At 38.8% G+C, this 19,337-nt stretch overlaps 1 protein-coding gene across 1 annotated transcript; it reads right to left on the reverse strand.

The window, feature by feature from the left end:
• Nucleotides 1-113: 113 nt before the first annotated feature.
• Nucleotides 114-18,374, reverse strand: LOC135224334 (luciferin sulfotransferase-like). The gene is made up of 5 exons (XM_064263237.1): nt 18,214-18,374; nt 10,822-11,005; nt 9,722-9,901; nt 765-1,045; nt 114-382 (listed from the first exon to the last, which is right to left on the reverse strand). The coding sequence occupies exons 1-5, from the start codon at nt 18,318-18,320 to the stop codon at nt 178-180; spliced, it is 957 nt and encodes a 318-aa protein (XP_064119307.1). The 5' UTR covers nt 18,321-18,374; the 3' UTR covers nt 114-177.
• Nucleotides 18,375-19,337: the final 963 nt, after the last annotated feature.

Consider the following 19,337-nt stretch of genomic DNA (forward strand, 5'->3'; position numbering starts at 1 on the left):
AAATTAATTCTTACAAATGGTTAAGAGGTTTTCAAGTCGGTTACACTACTGTTGCAATGCATAAAGGCGAGGTAAACCCTTTACAAACAGATTATGCTAAAGAAAACAAAAAGTTTGGCTTTCAAATTTTAAAGCATTGTACTCCACACCGAATTTCCATTTTGTCAAAAATCGTTTTTATGAGATATATCTGAAGGCAGGATCGACCTTCGAAGCATTTTCCTTGACCCAAGCATCCAACCGAGCATCAAGTCCCGGCGGGAATTTTCCCTTCGACGATCCCACTTGGCCAGTGTGAAAGAAGGACCCTTTGAAGCTTACGAAACTGGGGGACATTGTAGGATGATCTTTCATGTTGTTGAATGCGGTGTGCTCTGCTACCCTGTGGAAATGATCATGCCTTTACTGATACATTTATTTGTGCACAAAGTTACTGGGTATTTTCATGATATTTTGTCCAAATATCGTATTATGTTTTGCAGCACCCTTCCCTTTGGCTGTGAGCTCACCTCTCTGAGATCACTCAATTAGCCTTTAATAGAAAATATAAGTGATCTGTTTCTGTCTTTTCATGTCTGTTGAATGGTCTCTTTACCTCACATTACTTTCTGACTATCTTTCAGCTCTAGTGGGCAACCTACCTCACTCAGTTCTGCTATAGCAACATTCAAAATCAAGGCAGTCTACTTATTTTGAAGAAGTTACCGTCTATATTCTCAGAGTATTCGACAGGAGAACATCAAGAAGGCAATGCAGTTATTTACTTTTTCAGCTGATCCTCGGTAAGATTCGTCCCCAAGAATTCGTTCAGCTTCCTAAGCTCAGCCATGATGTCCGCTTTCATGTCCTCGTAGAACATGATGTGCAAGTTGGGATGGTCCCTCCTTTTCCAAGTCTCGTTGATGTGATGCCAGTGACTTCCGTGGACTGCTCTCCCACTTAAAAATGTCTCCGCTACAAACTGAAGACTGGCACCTCCAAACTTGTTGTAGTAAATGTATCGAGAAAACAAATTGTCCTTTGGGTGACGAATCACAGAAACGACCTGTTTTGGAAAACCTGTTTGAGCTTCTAATTTAGAAAAGGAAGGAGGAGAAAAGTAATAGACACGCAAGTTTCTGATGTGATCAACTAAGGACAAATTTTCAGATAAGTTATCTTTCCTTTTTATCGAATTTTAATCCCTTTTGCCGAATTTCAAAGTTTACCCTCTTCACATTTGTATCCTGCCTTCATGAATGTAAATTATTCTCAACAAAAAGCATGTTAACACTGACAGGTCTGTGGACACACACAAACATTATATATATATATATATATATATATATATATATATATATATATATATATATATATATATTAAAACAGGAGTTCCAACAGGGCAACAGCTCACACGATTAGTTTCGTGCCCCAAGACATAGGCACACCATCTGTCTAGAATTAAAAAAAAAAAATTATTACAAAAATATCAAACTAAATCAAAACAATAAAAAACAAATATAAATTCACAGAAAAGTAGAGCTTTTTGATGAGAACCTAACTAACGAACACTAAAAGACTAGGTTAAAGGGGAAGGGCAGAGTGGCTAAAAAGGGGATGACCGACCCAACTGCACTCCGTGATGGGATGGTTGGTTGGGTTGTTGAGGTAGGGATGGAAAAATGTGTTTTATCAATAGGAATCTAACACTTTGAGGCATGTGTTCGAATACTCGAAAGTTCGGGGTTCGATATGCTTATTATATCCCGTATACTATAGCTGAGTCCGATGTGACCATAATAACGGACTTGCAACAATCTCCTGGTTGAGCCAATATAAGTACTAAGCCTTCTTGGGTATTCGTATCTATAGATTACATTGGATAATATAAAATCTTGCAGCTTATACTTATCTCTTCCATTATAAGGATTCGCTGCAATATTTTATGTTATCCAATGCAATCTATAAATATGAAATGCCCAAGAGCCTTGGTACTCATATTGGCTCACCACGGATGTTGTTGCAAGTCTGTTATTATAGTCACGTGGGATTCAACTATAGACGGATCTAGGATGTCGAATTCTGAACTCTTGAGTATTTGTACACATGCCTCAAGGTGTAAGATTCCTATTGAAAATACACATTTTTCTATCCTTACCTTAACAACCCAAAGCATCCTTTCTAATAACACTTGAGTCATTTCACATGAAATACCTATAACCTAATTTAAACAATCACGACTCTACCACTCCCCTTATATAATTATTATATATATAATATATATAGATATATATATATATATATATATCTATATATATAATAATATATATATATACATATATCAATATATATGTATATATATAGATATATATATATATATATATATATATATATATATATATATGTCATATCACATTACCGTGATTCATATACATATATCGAGCTACAAATGTCCTTTAATATCTAATTCGCTCTACCTCGGAATTAATATATTTTCATATATGCTTAATCAAAGGGGAATTCTTAGGCGACAATAGAATTGCCGGCCGACGGGCACGAACCATCAACATCTTCAATTCCAGGACTGGCAGTGAAGCCTTAGCCCACCCCGCCACCAGGAATTGAAGATGTTGATGGTTCGTGCCCGGCTCGGCCGGCAATTATTGGTCGCCTAAGAATTCCCTTGTGTTAAGCATATATGAAAATATATTAATTCCGAGGTAGAGTGAATTAGATATTAAAGGACATTTGTAGCTCGATATATATATACTGTATATATATATATATATATATATATATATATATATATATATATATAAATATAATAGATATATATATATATATATATATATATATATATTATATATATATATATATATAGATATACATATACACATACACACACACACAGTCGACGCCGCCGTATTCGCGTACTTGAGATTCGCGGACTTGCCTATTCACTGATTTCTCCGTGGACCATATCTATCTGTTATTCGTGGGAAATTCGCCAATTCGCGGCATTTTTAATTGAGAAATATTCACAAATTACTGAATTTCCATACCATTTTCGTGACTAAATGCACTTTTTGTGATAAAACTATTATAAAATTCTATAATATTCAGTTATAAGCATTTTTAGGTTTTTCTTGTGTTTGAACTCTCAAAATAGGTGGATTTTAGCTACTTCTAACATGAAACTTAATACCCGGCATGCAGACTATGATAGGAGATATATATATACATATATAATGATGGCGGCCAGACAGTTATACATTCCAACAAGGGTTCCAGCAGTATAATATCTCACATGATTAGTTTATTGAGACGTTTCGTGCCCCAAGACATTGGCACATCATCAGTCTGGAAGTAAAAATATTTCTATTATAAAAACATTAACATAGATTAAAACTATAATACAAATATAAATTCACAGAAAAGTAGAACTCTTAAACAAGAGGCTAACTTACAAATACTAAAAGACTACCTAATCAGCTCAAAAAGATAATAACAGAATGACTAGAAACGTGAGGACCGACCAAACTACAATTCAGGACAACATAAGGGGAGTGGTAGAGTCGTGATTGTTTAAATTAGGTGATAAGTATTTAATGGGAAATGACTCAAGTGTTATTAGAAAGGATGCTTGGGTGGTTAAGGTAAGGATAGAAAAATGTGTATTTTCAATAGGATTCTTACACCTTGAGGCATGTGTACAAATACTCAAGAGTTCAGGATTCGACATCCTATATATATATAGATATATATATATATATATATATATATATATATATATATATATATATATATACATACATATATACATACATACATATATATATATATATATATCTTTATATATATATATATATATATTATTATACATACATATATACATACATACATATAGGATATATATATATATATATATATATATATATATATATATATAGATATATATATATATATATATTATATATATATATTATATGTATATTATGATATAAATATAAAAATATATATATATATATATATTTATATATATATATATAATATATATACATATATATATTATTATATATTGCTACTGTCAAAATGCTATATTGACTGTATAAAATATTATGTATAAGATTGTGCAACATCTTTTCAGATTTCTAGCTAGCTTAGAGATAGGATGTTTTAAATGTGTGTTCAGATTTCGCATAACATAATATATAAAAAGAATATATAATGTAGAATGTAGAAAGAGAGAGAATATCTTTGTCCGTTCAAAGCTAGAGTTGTTTTTCAAAATTTGTCAACACGTTTGATAAGAGAGCTCGAGTCTTCATTGTGTTTTTGGATTCTGTCATCACGTATGATAAGGGACTTCTGCTTCGGTTGATCAAGTCGAGTACGTGTCTTTTTTTAACAGACTGGTCTCGTACGCGTATGTCTTTGCCGAGTGCCACGTGCAGATTACACATTTTGTATGTAAAGTTGCGTAAGATTTCGAAGCTCCTAGAAAGAATTATTGCCCAAAACGTTTTGTGTCATCTCCCCTGTCCAGCTTCAGTAAGGGAGAAGTTTTTCATTTGGGCGTAGATTCTCAAAGCGATCACATCTCCCTCTCTCTCTCTCTCCCTCTCTCTCCATCGCATAGCACTTTTGATTTTAAAGTAACGTAACGATTTCGTACTTATTGAATGGTCACTCGTAACTTGAGAATTTCGGATTTGATGTTTCTTAGAGTTTATTTAGTGTTATTTAGTGTTTTTTGTGGAATCTGAACAAACATTGTTGTTGTAACGGCGCCTGGTTTTGTGAAAGTGTGAAACAAGCTGCAGTAAAGAAAGAAAGAAGTTGGTATACCAGGGTATAAATTGTGTTATTTTTTTATTAGTGGCAACTAATAACTGATAGGAACAGAGGTTTGGTAAGAACTAATAACTAATAACTGATAGGAACAGTGGTTAGGTAAAAAATAATAACTGATGGTTACATAGGTTTGGTAAAAACTGATAACTAATGGTTACAATGTTTTGAGTGAAAAGATTTACACTTTTACACATTGCAAATTTTTGTGTTTTGTGTTTATTCGTTTGAAGTGATTTTTATGTTTTGTGCATGTGTCCATTTTCTTATTGAAGTATGCCTTTTTATTTTATATTCTGTGTGATTAATACTTTTTGAAATTTTGGTTTTGTCCATATTTTTCTGTATTTTCATTCGCATTCACAATTTAATTGACTTAGTTATTTTCATTAATTAATCATTGCACATTTAATTAGATTTAACACTTGTGAAATAATTTGCATTTACTTAGAATTCTTTTCAAGTTTTATTATTGTTTAGCACTTGTGAATTAATTTCCAAATTCCAATTTTTGCCTAACACTTTGAATTTTGATTGAATTAATTTTCTTGAATTTTCTGATAAATTAATTTTGATTTAATTTTACTTAACTGATTCAAGAATTAATTAATCTTTACTTTGTTTTCAAGTAACAGTAATTTTCTCTGATATTGTGAATTTCACTTATAAATTTTGAGTTTAATAATAAATTTTTGTATTTAAAATTTTTATAAGTGTTTTCATTTCTAACCAGTTTATTTGCATTTGATTATATTGATGTTAGGTAGAAACATAGAGTGGTGATTGATCTGTTTTCCTTCATTAACTTGAAGTGACTTAGAACCAGGGAAGTTCTTAGACTTCAGAAATCAGGGAAATACTTAGACTTTTAAAGTTGTTGATGGAGTGATGCCCTTTGATTAATTTGACTACTTACAATAAATAAATTCAACCGCCTTTCCACGATTCTTCACTCACTTCCAGAAGTCAAACCAGTTTTCCGCAAGTTTGAAAAAGAACTGAACAGACTACACCGGCTAAAAAACCAAAAACACTTTTTGGAAGAATGCCTCAAAGAACAAGTACTTCCAAAAATGTACGGATTCGGGAGATGGACTCTGCAATCAAACCCCTTCCCTCTATCACACAAGATTTTCCTGGAAGAAAGAATCACCAATACGAGAAAACGACATCTTCGTGCTACGCAGAGTGATATATGGAACTCAATCTAATCTTCGCCTCCTCACTACGGACCACGTATACAGGTATCTGATTCCATTCTGTTCCGACATTGCTGCCTATAATAGCGTGACTCATTCCAACAGACTTTTACGCAAGTTAAATAACCTAATAGATAATAGCGCATGGAATAATCTTGAACAACAAGACAAAGTTTTAAACTTATCCAACACCCCCCTTACTGTAAATCAACATTTAGTTTTAAATTTAGGCTTATCCTTTGCCCTAATGCCAGACCGCAAAAACAACCTAGACTTCATAGTGGCTTTTGATAAATTCATATCTGACAAAAACTACAGCCGTGAAGAGATATGTTTAAAAGGAGTGTTACTAAATGCTTTAACTGACCTTCATAAGAAATATCCTGTTCCCCGCAGATTCATGATAGCCATCCACTCGCTAAAAAAGTTAGATGTTATAATAAGTAGATCCGACAAAGACGGCAAAATTGTAATAATGGACAAAGACTTCTACCTCGACAAAATCAACCAGCTCCTTAGCGACACAAATACTTACGAAAAACTGACGAAAAATCCCCTCCAGAACTGTTCCCAACAGAATTTTTTCGGAAAGTAAGATTAATTGGCAAAGACAAAAAGAGTATTGAACTATTAGAGAAATTTAAAGTAATTAATCCTAAAATTACCACCCTACTTTTATGGTCTTCCCAAAAACTCACAAAGACAATCTTCCATTCAGACCCATCGTTTCATGCGCCGGAGCTTTCAATTACAAAATTTCTAAATGGTTAGCTGGCCTCCTTTCTCCTTTTTTAGGCACTCTCCCAGTCACATCAAACACTCGGAAGACTTTTGTCACAAAATTCAGAGAAGCACATATACCACTTCACAACATAAAACTTTTAAGCCTTGACGTAGACTCCCTATTCACAAAAGTACCAGTACAGGACGTTCTTCAGTTTTTAAGGGAAAAAGGGAAAAATATCCCCCTATTCAGATCATTTCCCTTTGGCACTTGACAAAATAATAAAGTTAGTTGAATTATGTGCATCTAATAAGTATTTTCATTCGGGAATCATTCTACAAGCAAAAATTCGGGTGTAGTATGGGTAGTCCTTTAAGTCCTATTTTAGCCAATCTGTACATGGAATACTTTGAAACTACAGTAATAAATGCAATAAAACCCAAAAACATGCTGTGGATGAGATACGTGGATGACATACTAACATTTTGGGATAATAAGTGGGGTAATTTTAATGAATTCCTCTCAAAATTAAACGCATTAGTGCCCAGCATCAAATTTAAAGTTGAATGGGAAACAGACAACAAAATTCCTTTTCTTGATGTTTTAATAATCAGAGACACGACAGAATACAAAATTTACCATATTACAGAAAGCCAACGTTCTCACTTTCATATCACTACTTTAGCTATCATGACAATACTATCAAGATAAGTCTAGCTAGCAACCTATTCTTAAGAGCCTTACGAATTTGTTCCCCAGATTTCCTGGAAAAAGAATTTGAACTAATTCGCAAGCAACTTTCATCTTTAAAGTATCCTGACCATATAATTGAGAAAGCAATTCAAAAAGCAAACGTAATTTTCTACCGACCCCCTAAAGACAAGACCAGAGACACACCCAACAATAAAATAAAAATTCCCCACCTGGAGACGATTAAGAGAGTAACTCACACCTTGGGAAATCCAACCCTTTTGCATTTACCTACCCAAATACCTTAGCCAAATCCCTGATTAACGTCCAACAAAAGACATCGCCCAAAAACTCTGGGGTATATGAGATCCCATGCCAGGACTGTGACCAATCTTACATCGATTTACAGGTAAATCACTTCCCCAGAGATTAATACAAAACACAAACGGTCAGTTAGGTATGGACAACAGAACTCGGCTATTTTCAATTCATATAAAAATGAACATAACCATAGAATAAACTGGAATATGTCACGTGTAATTTATAGCAGCAAACTGCCGGTACAAGAGTCAAATGATGGAATCGGCCTTAATAAAAGAGAAGCAGGTAATGAACATCTCAAAAGGGAATTGGACCTCGGACATCGTCGACGCAGTGTTCATTCAACAACGCGTTAAGAAGATTAAAGGAAGAATTATCAGCGGGGTTGGACCACCTAAATTGGCTTACTTGTGGACGAATCTCTTGGTATAAATACCACCTTTTCTGTAAACTTTTCTCATTCATATACCTGAAGAGAGAGACAGCAGTCTCTGAAATATAGTACTTTTCTCTCTACATTTTGGTGTGTGGGCCTCCTTTTTATTAGATATATATATATATATATATTTATATACATATATATGCATATAAAAATATAAAAAGGGGATATTATATATATATATATATATACCATTTTATATATATATATATATATATATATATATATTTCCTCCACTTCCATATTAACCCTTATTTGGATGGGCATGATCATATGAGGATCTATAACAAGTTTGAGGAATGGGCGGGCTAACTCATATGAGTATTAACATTCCGCGCCAACGATTTGGATGAATTTAGCGGGAACAATGTTCATGTCACTTCAATGGTCCATGAATATTTTGACTTCTGGCTACTGTAGTAGCTCAGCACAGGACAGAGGGAGATCAATGTGCTTGAGACTTGATGAAGGAATAATGTTCTGCTCCTCTCTATCCCCTAATGGCTTTTTATTCATTGCTCATAAATAGACCCAGGGATTGTTGTTCGTTTTAGTGCTCATCTCTTATGATAGAACTGTAATTTTGCAAAATGCAAAGAAATATGAGGCAAAAAATTTATACCTCACAAAAAGTATCTGCAGGTCCCCCATCTCAGTCAATCTAATAGATATTTTACAATAAATATACTGTCCTCAGAATCTGTTACTGATTTTAGTTTTTATCCGTTATGATATTATGTAAGCTGTATATAATTATAATTTTACAAAATAAAATAAAATAAATTATTAGAAAAAACATGTATAACTTGGTCAAATTAACATAATTTTACAAGTATCTTAGAAAAGAGGCCCTAAACAGGGTTGTAAATATTCACTTTCATCTTCCCGTGGAAGGTGCAGAAAAATGTTTAGAATTTCTTTTTGACAGCATTTGAATTTGCATATCTTCCTCTTGCCATTCAGTGTTTTTTTTTTTTCTTAAATTGGCCAACCGTGAAGTTTGCCTTCCTGAGGGATGTGCTTGATATATACTAAGCCCTTCCTGTAAGGGTTTTAATATTCAATTAAACCGTGTGGATAAGCGCCATAATATGCACGATTACCAGTATCTGCACCCGTGCAGTTGCGACCGCAGTTTCCGCCTTGTGTGAACAAGGCCTAAATGGGAAAGAAATGTAAGAAGATATTTCGTTCAGGTATTCATAGGCTAGTGAACAGATTAATGATAAAATTTGAAGAACAAGAAACGAAAAAACTGGTCCTTACTTTTAAAAATCCTTTCCTTTTAAGAATCCTATGCACAGTCCTAAATCTCTGTTGTGATACTTGAATATTATGGAAAACCAAAACTTTAGACGTTCCGTTGTGCCACAATAAAAGCCAAGACAAGAAAAGGCAATAAGTCAATGGTCTTATACAGGTAGGACACTTGACCATTGTCATGAGCTTACAAGCCTATTTAATTCTTGAACCTCTTTCGTTTTTTATACAAGGAAAATCATATTATTATTTACTAACTTTACACTTATCAAGAACGTCAGGATTCTGGAGATCAAAAGGCAGATGACTCCATATTATGCGCCGTCCTTTTTCCAGGGCTGCCAACTGTAGGACTACTCCATCTTCTTCCTTTGCATCTGGACACAACTTTTTCAGCTTCTCCCTGTGGTCTTGATCTTTGAAAGTTTGTATAAAATCCTGGAATGTGGAGAACAACAAAGTATATTCTTTGAATTGAAGACTACATACAAAGCTATAGACAGTTACTCGAGGGAGGCTAAAAGATCATTGTATACTATACACTGTGTAAGGCCAGGCATTCACGATCAGGTTTACCTGTCAGTTCATCGAAACTGACGTTAAGACTTACGTGTAGATGACAGTTTGTGGGAGGAGTCAGTCCACTCGCCAGAATGGATGAGCTGATGGAATTAACCAAAGTTCTTATGACCTGCCGACAGGCGATCGCATGCTGGATTTCGCCCTGGAAGGATCTCAGCTGCTCGGACCAGAATATGAATAAACTAGGCCTAATTCATTTCATTGTTAGACCTAGTGGCGCAATCTGTAGACCATTGTGAGTCCAAACCTTATAAAAAAAAAACTTCCAAGTGATAGGCAATTTGGTATAGGCTAGGCCAGCGTCCTGCCTTTTTATGAAAGGCGTTATTAGTGAAAGGAGGCTTCTCAATCCATTTCATGAATAACTGAACCAACCCCCAGTTCTGATTTAACCTTAATCTTTAGTATTTTATGAGAATAGACATCTCTCTTTAAAACGCAATATTTAGACCATACCCTGTTAAGCCTTTTTGCTTTTTTCCCATTTTTAAGTGAATTGCCGCAGCAGCTAGTCTATGTAGCTCCACCTCCTCATCAGCCAGTGGCTTCCATCGCTGCCATATAGTGTGCCACGACGAAGGCTAGGTCATATTAGAGGGCCATGACCTCGAGGTGACTGTCTGACTGACAGTTCTTGGACGCTCATCCATCGGACGGTCGTGGGTGAACTGACAGGTAAACCTGATCGTGAATACCTGGCTTAGCTGCAAAAAGACAGGAAATGAGGAATGCACAGTATAACAGAGAGAGAGAGAAAGCGCGCTGTTTAAACTCACATTATCAACATAGAAAACTCTGTTATTGAGACTCTCTGTCTTTGCTCTCTCCAATTCCTCCATGTGCGTCATGGCCCAGATGATTCCGGCTGTCCAAACTGTCCCACTTTTGGGAAAAGTGAACAAGCAGACATCGTCTCTCCTGTAGTCGAAGTTGTAGATGATATTGGCAAACCTTTTGAATCTGTAAAATAGATATAGGTTATTAAAGCAATGGGTTAATGTGGCTTTTCTTAGCAAAATTCACTTCAGGGTGTGGCGTCCCTGTTTACATGTTTAATAAAAGTAATAGTAATATTATAATTCATTCTAACTATGATAGTGTGATGATGAGAAGGTGGAGAGAGATAGGAGTTTTGTATGGTTGTTTTCGAGTCACAACCTGCAAGTTCGAAACCTAAGCAAAACGTAAACACAACAGAAGACGACGTAACCAGGTCACATTGCTATCTGCAGTCAGTTAACCGAACAACAGAATAATATTAATATTAACAGTAATAGTGTCTGTGAATACACCAGCCGCCAGAACGGGTTTGGCATTGTCGCTGCCTTAGACCTTATAGCAATTGTTTTGAATGTATTCAGACAATCATTTTTTGTAATAAACCTTGGAGAAACTAAGATTGCAAGGCAGCAGTTTCCACAGTTATTGGCAGTGGGCCTACCCTTTGGCTAACAAAGTAAGACTGCCAGGCAGCAGTTTCCACAGTTATTGGCAGTGGGCCTACCCTTTTGCTAACAAAATAAGACTGTGAGGCAGCAGTTTTCACACAGTTATTGGCGGTGGGCCTAGCCTCTTATAACAAAGTAAGACTGCGAGGCAGCAGTTTCCACAGTTATTGGCGGTGGGCCTAGCCTTTTATATCAAAGTAAGACTGCGAGGCAGCAGGTTCCACAGTTATTGGCGGTGGGCCTAGCCTTTTATAACAAAGTAAGACTGCGAGGCAGCAGTTTCCACAGTTATTGGCGGTGGGCCTAGCCTTTTGCTACCAAAGTAAGACTGCGAGGCAGCAGTTTCCGCAGTTATTGGTGGTGGGCCTAGCCTTTTGTTAACAAAGTAAGACTGCCAGGCAGCAGTTTCCGCAGTTATTGGCGGTGGGCTTAGCCTTTTGCTAACAAAGTAAGACTGCGAGGCAGCAGTTTCCACAGTTATTGGCGTTGGGCCTAGCCTTTTGCTAACAAAGTAAGACAGTGAGGCAGCAGTTTCCACAGTTATTGGCGGTGGGCCTAGCCTTATAACAAAGTAAGACTGCAAGGCAGCAGTTTCCACAGTTATTGGCGTGGGCCTACCCTTTTATAACAAAGTAAGACTGCAAGGCAGCAGTTTCCACAGTTATTGGCGGTGGGCCTACCCTTTTATAACAAAGTAAGACTGCAAGGCAGCAGTTTCCACAGTTATTGGCGGTGGGCCTGGCCTTTTGCTAACAAAGTAAGACTGCCAGGCAGCAGTTTCTGCAGTTATTAGCGGTGGGCCTAGCCTTTTGCTAACAAAGTAAGACAGTGAGGCAGCAGTTTCCACAGTTATTGGCGGTGGGCCTAGCCTTTTATAACAAAGTAAGACTGCAAGGCAGCAGTTTCCACAGTTATTGGCGGTGGGCCTACCCTTTTATAACAAAGTAAGACTGCAATGGCAGCAGTTTTCCAACAAAGTTATTGGCGTGGGTTACCTGCCTTTTTGCTAACAAAGTAGACTGGCCAGGCAGCAGTTTCTTTGCAGTTATTGGCGGTGGCCTAGGCCTTTTGCTGTAACAAAGTAAGACTGCGAGGCAGCAGTTTCCACAGTTATTGGCGGTGGGCCATAGCCTTTTGTAACAAAGTAAGACTGCGAAGGCAGCGTTTTCCACAGTTTATTGGGGTGGGCCTAGCCTTTTGGTACAAAATAAGACGACAGGCAGCAGTTTCCACAGTTATTGGCGGTGGGCCTAGCCTTTTCTAACAAAGTAAGACTGCGAAGGCAGCAGTTTCCACAGGTTATGGCGGTGGCGCTAGCCTTTGGCTAACAAAGTAAGACTGCGAGGGCAGCAGTTTCCACAGTTATTGGCGGTGGGCTAGCCTTTATACAAAGGTAAGACTGCGAGGCAGCAGTTTCCACAGTTATTGGCGGTGGGCCTAGCCTTTTGATACAAAGTAAGATTGCGAGGCAAGCAGTTCACGTTATGGATGGTGGCCTAGCCTTGTGCTAACAAGAGTAAGGACTGCGAGGCAGCAGTTTCCACAGTTATGGCGGCATGGCCTAGACTTTTATAACAAAGTAAGATGCCAGCAGCAGTTTCCACAGTTATTGGTGGTGGGCTAGCCTTTTATAACCAAAGTAAGACTGCGAGGCAGCAGTTTCCACGGTTATTGCGGTGAGGCTAGCCTTGGATAACAAAAGTAAGACTGCGAGCAGCCCCCAAGTTTCCACAGTTATTGGCGGTGGGCCCTAGCCTTTTATAAAAAAGTAAGACTGCGAGGGCAGCAAGTTCCCAAGTTTATTGGTGGTGGGCCAAAGGCTTTTGGCTAAACAAAATAAGACTGCGAGGCAAGCAGTTTCCACAGGTTTTATTGACGGGGCCCAGGCCTTTTGGTAACAAAATTAAGGGGACCTGCGAGGCCGCCAGTTTCCGCATTATTGGCGGTGTGTGGGCTAAGCCTAAATGGCTAAACAAATAAGGACTGCCGAGGCAGCAGTTTCCAAGTTATTGGCGGTGGCCTAGCCTTTTATAACAAACGAAGACTGCGAGCAGCAGTTTCCACAGTTTTAAGTGGCGTGGGCCTAGCCGTTTACTAACAAAGTAAGACGGCCGGCAGCAGTTTCACAGTTATTGGCGTGGGCCTGCCTTTTATAACAAAGTGAGTACTGCGAGCAGCATTTTCCGAGTTAGTGTGTGGGCCTAGCCTTTTGTTAAAGTATGACTGTGAGGCAGCAGTTTCCACAGTTATTGGCGGTGGGCCTAGCCTTTTATAACAAAGTAAGACTGCGAGGCAGCAGTTTCCGCAGTTATTGGTGGTGGGCCTAGCCTTTTGTTAACAAAGTAAGACTGCGAGGCAGCAGTTTCCACAGTTATTGGCGGTGGGCCTAGCCTTTTGTTAACAAAGTAAGACTGCGAAGCAGCAGTTTCCACAGTTATTGGCGGTGGGCCTAGCCTTTTATAACAAAGTAAGACTGCGAGGCAGCAGTTTCCGCAGTTATTGGTGGTGGGCCTAGCCTTTTGTTAACAAAGTAAGACTGTGAGGCAGCAGTTTCCACAGTTATTAGCGGTGGGCCTAGCCTTTTATAACAAAGTAAGACTGCGAGGCAGCAGTTTCCGCAGTTATTGGTGGTGGGCCTAGCCTTTTGATAACAAAGTAAGACTGCCAGGCAGCAGTTTATGCAGTTATTGGCGGTGGGCATAGCCTTTTGCTAACAAAGTAAGACTGCGAGGCAGCAGTTTCCACAGTTATTGGCGGTGGGCCTAGCCTTTTGCTAACAAAGTAAGACTGCGAGGCAGCAGTTTCCACAGTTATTGGCGGTGGGACTGGCCTTTTGCTAACAAAGTAAGACTGCCAGGCAGCAGTTTCTGCAGTTATTGGCGGTGGGCCTAGTCTTTTATAACAAAGTAAGACTGCGAGGCAGCAGTTTCCACAGTTATTGGCGGTGGGACTGGCCTTTTGCTAACAAAGTAAGACTGCCAGGCAGCAGTTTCTGCAGTTATTGGCGGTGGGCCTAGCCTTTTGCTAACAAAGTAAGACTGCGAGGCAGCAGTTTCTGCAGTTATTGGCGGTGGGCCTAGCCTTTTGCTAACAAAGTAAGACTGCGAGGCAGCAGTTTCCACAGTTATTGGCGGTGGGCCTAGCCTTTTGCTAACAAAGTAAGACTGCGAGGCAGCAGTTTCCACAGTTATTGGCGGTGGGCCTAGCCTTTTATAACAAAGTAAGACTGCGAGGCAGCAGTTTCCAGTTATTGGCGGTGGGCCTAGCCTTTTACTAACAAAGTAAGACTGCGAGGCAGCAGTTTCCACAGTTATTGGCGGTGGGCCTAGCCTTTTATAAAAAAGTAAGACTGCGAGGCAGCAGTTTCCACAGTTATTGGTGGTGGGCCTAGCCTTTTGCTAACAAATTAAGACTGCGAGGCAGCAGTTTCCACAGTTATTGGCGGTGGGCCTAGCCTTTTGCTAACAAAATAAGACTGCGAGGCCGCAGTTTCCACAGTTATTGGCGGTGGGCCTACCCTTTGGCTAACAAAGTAAGACTGCGAGGCAGCAGGTTCCACAGTTATTGGCGGTGGGCCTAGCCTTTTATAACAAAGTAAGACTGCGAGGCAGCAGTTTCCACAGATATTGGCGGTGGGCCTAGCCTTTTATAACAAAGTAAGACTGCGAGGCAGCAGTTTCCACAGATATTGGCGGTGGGCTTGGCCTTTTATAACAAAGTAAGACTACGAGGCAGCAGTTTCCACAGTTATTGGCGTTGGGCCTAGCCTTTTGCTAACAAAATAAGACTGCGAGGCAGCAGTTTCCACAGTTATTGGCAGTGGGCCTAGCCTTTTATAACAAAGTAAGACTGCGAGGCAGCTGTTTTCACTGTTATTGGCGGTGGGCCTAGCCTTTGCTAACAAGGTGGGGACCTAGGGCCTTTGCCTAAACAAAGTAAGACTGCGGAGGCGGCAGTTTATGCAAGTTTATTCGGTGCTAGCTTTTATACAACAGTTTAAGACTGCGAGGCAAGCAGTTTCCACAGTTTTTTTCCTTGGCGGTGGGCCTAGCCTTTTTTATAACAAAGTAAGACTGCGGAGGCAGCAGGTTTCCACAGTATTGGCGGTGTGCCTAGCCTTTGCTAACAAAGTAAACTGCAGGCAGCAGTTTTATGCAGTTATTGGCGGTGGGCCTAAGCCTTTTATTTAACAAGTTAAGACTTGCGGGCAGCAGGTTTCCCCACAGTTTTATTGGCGTTGGGGCCTAGCCCTTTTTATAACAAAGTAAGACTGCGAGGCAGCAGTTTCCACATTTATTGGCGGTGCCTAGCCTTTTTTGGCAACAAAGTAAACTGCGAGGCAGCAGTTTCCACAGTTTATTAAGGGGTGCCCTACCTCTTATAACAAAGTAAGACTGCGAGGCAGCAGTTTCCACAGTTATTGGCGGTGGGCCTAGCTTTTATATCAAAGTAAGACGGCCAGGCAGCAGTTTCCATAGTTATTGGCGGTGGGCCTAGCCTTTTATAACAAAGTAAGACTGCGAGGCAGCAGTTTCCACAGTTATTGGCGGTGGGCCTGGCCTTTTGCTAACAAAGTAAAACTGCCAGGCAGCAGTTTCCTCAGTTATTGGTGATGGGCCTAGCCTTTTGTTAACAAAGTAAGACTGCCAGGCAGCAGTTTCCGCAGTTATTGGCGGTGGGCCTAGCCTTTTGCTAACAAGGTAAGACTGCGAGGCAGCAGTTTCCACAGTTATTGGTGGTGGGCCTAGCCTTTTGCTAACAAAGTAAGACTGCGAGGCAGCAGTTTCCACAGTTATTGACGGTGGGCGTAGCCTTTTACTAAAAAATTAAGACTGCGAGGCAGCAGTTTCCACAGTTATTGGTGGTGGGCCTAGCCTTTTATAACAAAGTAAGACTGCAAGGCAGCAGTTGTCCTTTTACAACACGCAAGACCTACTGTGGTAGTATTCTCACACCCCTACCACAGGGTGGATTTGTCTCTCTTAGGTCAATATTCTTATTTTACATCATTAGATCTGTTAAGAGGTTTCCATCCAATTCATCTGGAGAAAAGTAGTACACAATGTACCGCATTTAGCACCTCCAGGAGACATTTTGAGTTTTTAAGGATGCCCTTTGGGTTGTGTTGCGCACCTATCAACTTGGGTGACTGTTATCTTTTTACATACACTTGAGAAACATCTTAGGAAGTTGGAACTAGTTTTCGAAAGGTTAAGGCAGTATAACCTAGACGTAAAGTTAGCAAAATGTGATTTCTATAAAGAGGAACTAGTATATTTAGATTCTGTTGTATCAAAGGATGGTATAAAAGTAGTGCATAAGAACTCAGCTATAGAAAAATTTCCTGAGCCCACCTCAGTGAAAGGTTTGTTTGTATGGTGTTTTTACGTTGCATGGAACCAGTGGTTATTCAGTAACGGGACCAACGGCTTTACGTGACTTCCGAACCACGTCGAGAGTAAACTTCTATCACCAGAAATACACATCTCTCACTCCTCAATGGAATGGCCGAGAATCGAACCCGCGACCACCGAGGTGGGACGCAGACACCATACCAATCACGCCACCGAGGCGCCCTCAGTGAAAGGTGTTCAACGGTTTCTAGGTATGGCTGGTTGTTATTATAGGCGATTTGTATATAATTATTCAGTAATCGCAGGACCTCTGACTGATCTGACAAGAAAAGTAACCGATTTTAAATGGGATATCCAACAGCAGTCAGCATTTAACACTAAAAGAGAAACTATTGTCCTCACCAATTTTGATTTTCCCCAGATTATAATAGACCTTTTTACATGGCTACGGATGCATCTGATTATGGGGCAGGTGGTGTACTGCTCCAGAGGAAAAATGATAAAATTATACCCAAGAGTGCTCCATTCTAGGAAGATGTAACCCGCTTAGAGAGTAAACATGCTGTTACAGATAAGGAAGCCTCTATTTCTGTTGAAAAACAACTTATGAAAAAACGACAAACAAGATACCATCGATGGTCCAAGTCATTACTACTACTATTAGGAAACAGAAACACGCCATCTAAAATAAAAATAAAAAATAAAAAAAATAAAAAAAACTGGCAGAAGCAGACATGGCGGTTTCACTTTGATACAACTATTAGAAGAGGGTGAAAAGTAAGATAGAAGAATGAAAATGGGAACAGAGGTGCAGTAAAAGGAATTAAAGGGGTTGCAGCTAGGGCCCGACGGGATGCTGCAAGGAGCCTTAAGTAAAGCCTATATTGCACCTAGAATAATTAAAGATTAAGACTCGTTCAGCCAAGTTCCATCCACCTTATGGGGAAGATGGGGTGGGACATACGTACGAGATCTGTTCATCAATCAGTAGTGTTTTTGCTTCGCTGGAGTTTAGTCTCATACCCCACAGACCCAAACCATTCCCTAATCCGGTCTATGTCCCGATCGACGATGAGGGCAGCTTCATTTCTCACAGTAATACGATAACGAGGAATTTTGGATTTTGAATTGTTAAATAATTATCTGTAGCAGAGGCATAATGGTTTCAACAGTTCTGCATCGTCACTAGACTCATTCCTGCGACGCCTTCGATAAGCGCGGACGCGCAAACACGCTTATTTTCCTCCACGCAGCCAGTGATGGAGAGATAACTAATCGCTATTCAAGTGCAACACTCAACCAAACACGCATAAGAAAGTAATCCTTTTTTTGTTTGGCAAGAAAAACCAAACTGGCATTCTCTTACCTAATCGGCAGGGTCGTTTTGCCTGGTTTAACCAGTAGCACCCTTCCATAATGGAGGAAATGACCCTGGTCTTCGTAGGTGACGGGGATTTCTCTCTGTGTGGTCATGGTTGATCTGAATGGCTCGTTCGGCACTGGAGGAATGATATCGTTTGATTGCCCTCCGAGGAGCGTTTGCATCTTATACAATCCTCGATTGTCTGATAATGACCAAAACTTTTTCTTAGATAGATGAGTAGTGCAGGGATGGGCGGGTAGGAGGGACGGGTTGCTCCCCCTCAATGTTGATTATAAAATTATTAATGAGTTGGCAAAAGATAGACAGTGTTGTTCAAACACACATCTGTTTAGTGTGTGTGCGTGTATATATGTACGTACATATGTATGCAAAAAATTATGAATCGATATATATATATACGACACACCCAGAAACGCATACATACGCCTATACCAACATAACTATATGTAACAAAAGAAAAAAGTTTACATTATCTAATGCTTTTAGCTTGTGAAAGTGAAACAACTGATCACTTAGATCTTCAAAAGGTTCCCCATGAATGGAGGGCAATGAAAACTAGGAGGATAAACATTTAATGCCCCATTCTCATTATGAAAATTGTAAACAGAAATTTTCCACTAATGAATCCTATTATTTATTTATCACATTTTTTTCTTTTCCTTTTTTCAGATTAATAAATTATAATCTTTTTCTTTGCATTATAAATTACCCTCTGGGGAAAATCTCGAAGTTGTATAAAAAAAATTACGATAAAAAAATTTGGTGTCTATATTATATTAAATAGTATTTTGCCTGACTTGAAATTATGGTTGTCTACAGTACCTGAATTAGACCAACCCTAGGCTAACATCTGTTATGAATATACAACGGTGGATAAATTCTGAGAAGATTCTCGTTATTTTTTCTTCGGAAGTTCCGTCGCTTCAACAATGTAACATTTGTGGGCACAGTTTTCCGTGTCGAAAATGACAATGGTTGCAGGTCCACAATAATATACCATGTGAGTATATGGTCTTTAATGGATATTAAAAGCTTTCGAACCTTTTACTAGGTTCATCTTCAGTCATTAAAGACCATATATATACTCACATGCTATATTATTGTGG

This window comes from Macrobrachium nipponense, chromosome 12 (assembly GCF_015104395.2).
Source record: "Macrobrachium nipponense isolate FS-2020 chromosome 12, ASM1510439v2, whole genome shotgun sequence".
Classification (NCBI taxonomy): domain Eukaryota; kingdom Metazoa; phylum Arthropoda; class Malacostraca; order Decapoda; family Palaemonidae; genus Macrobrachium; species Macrobrachium nipponense.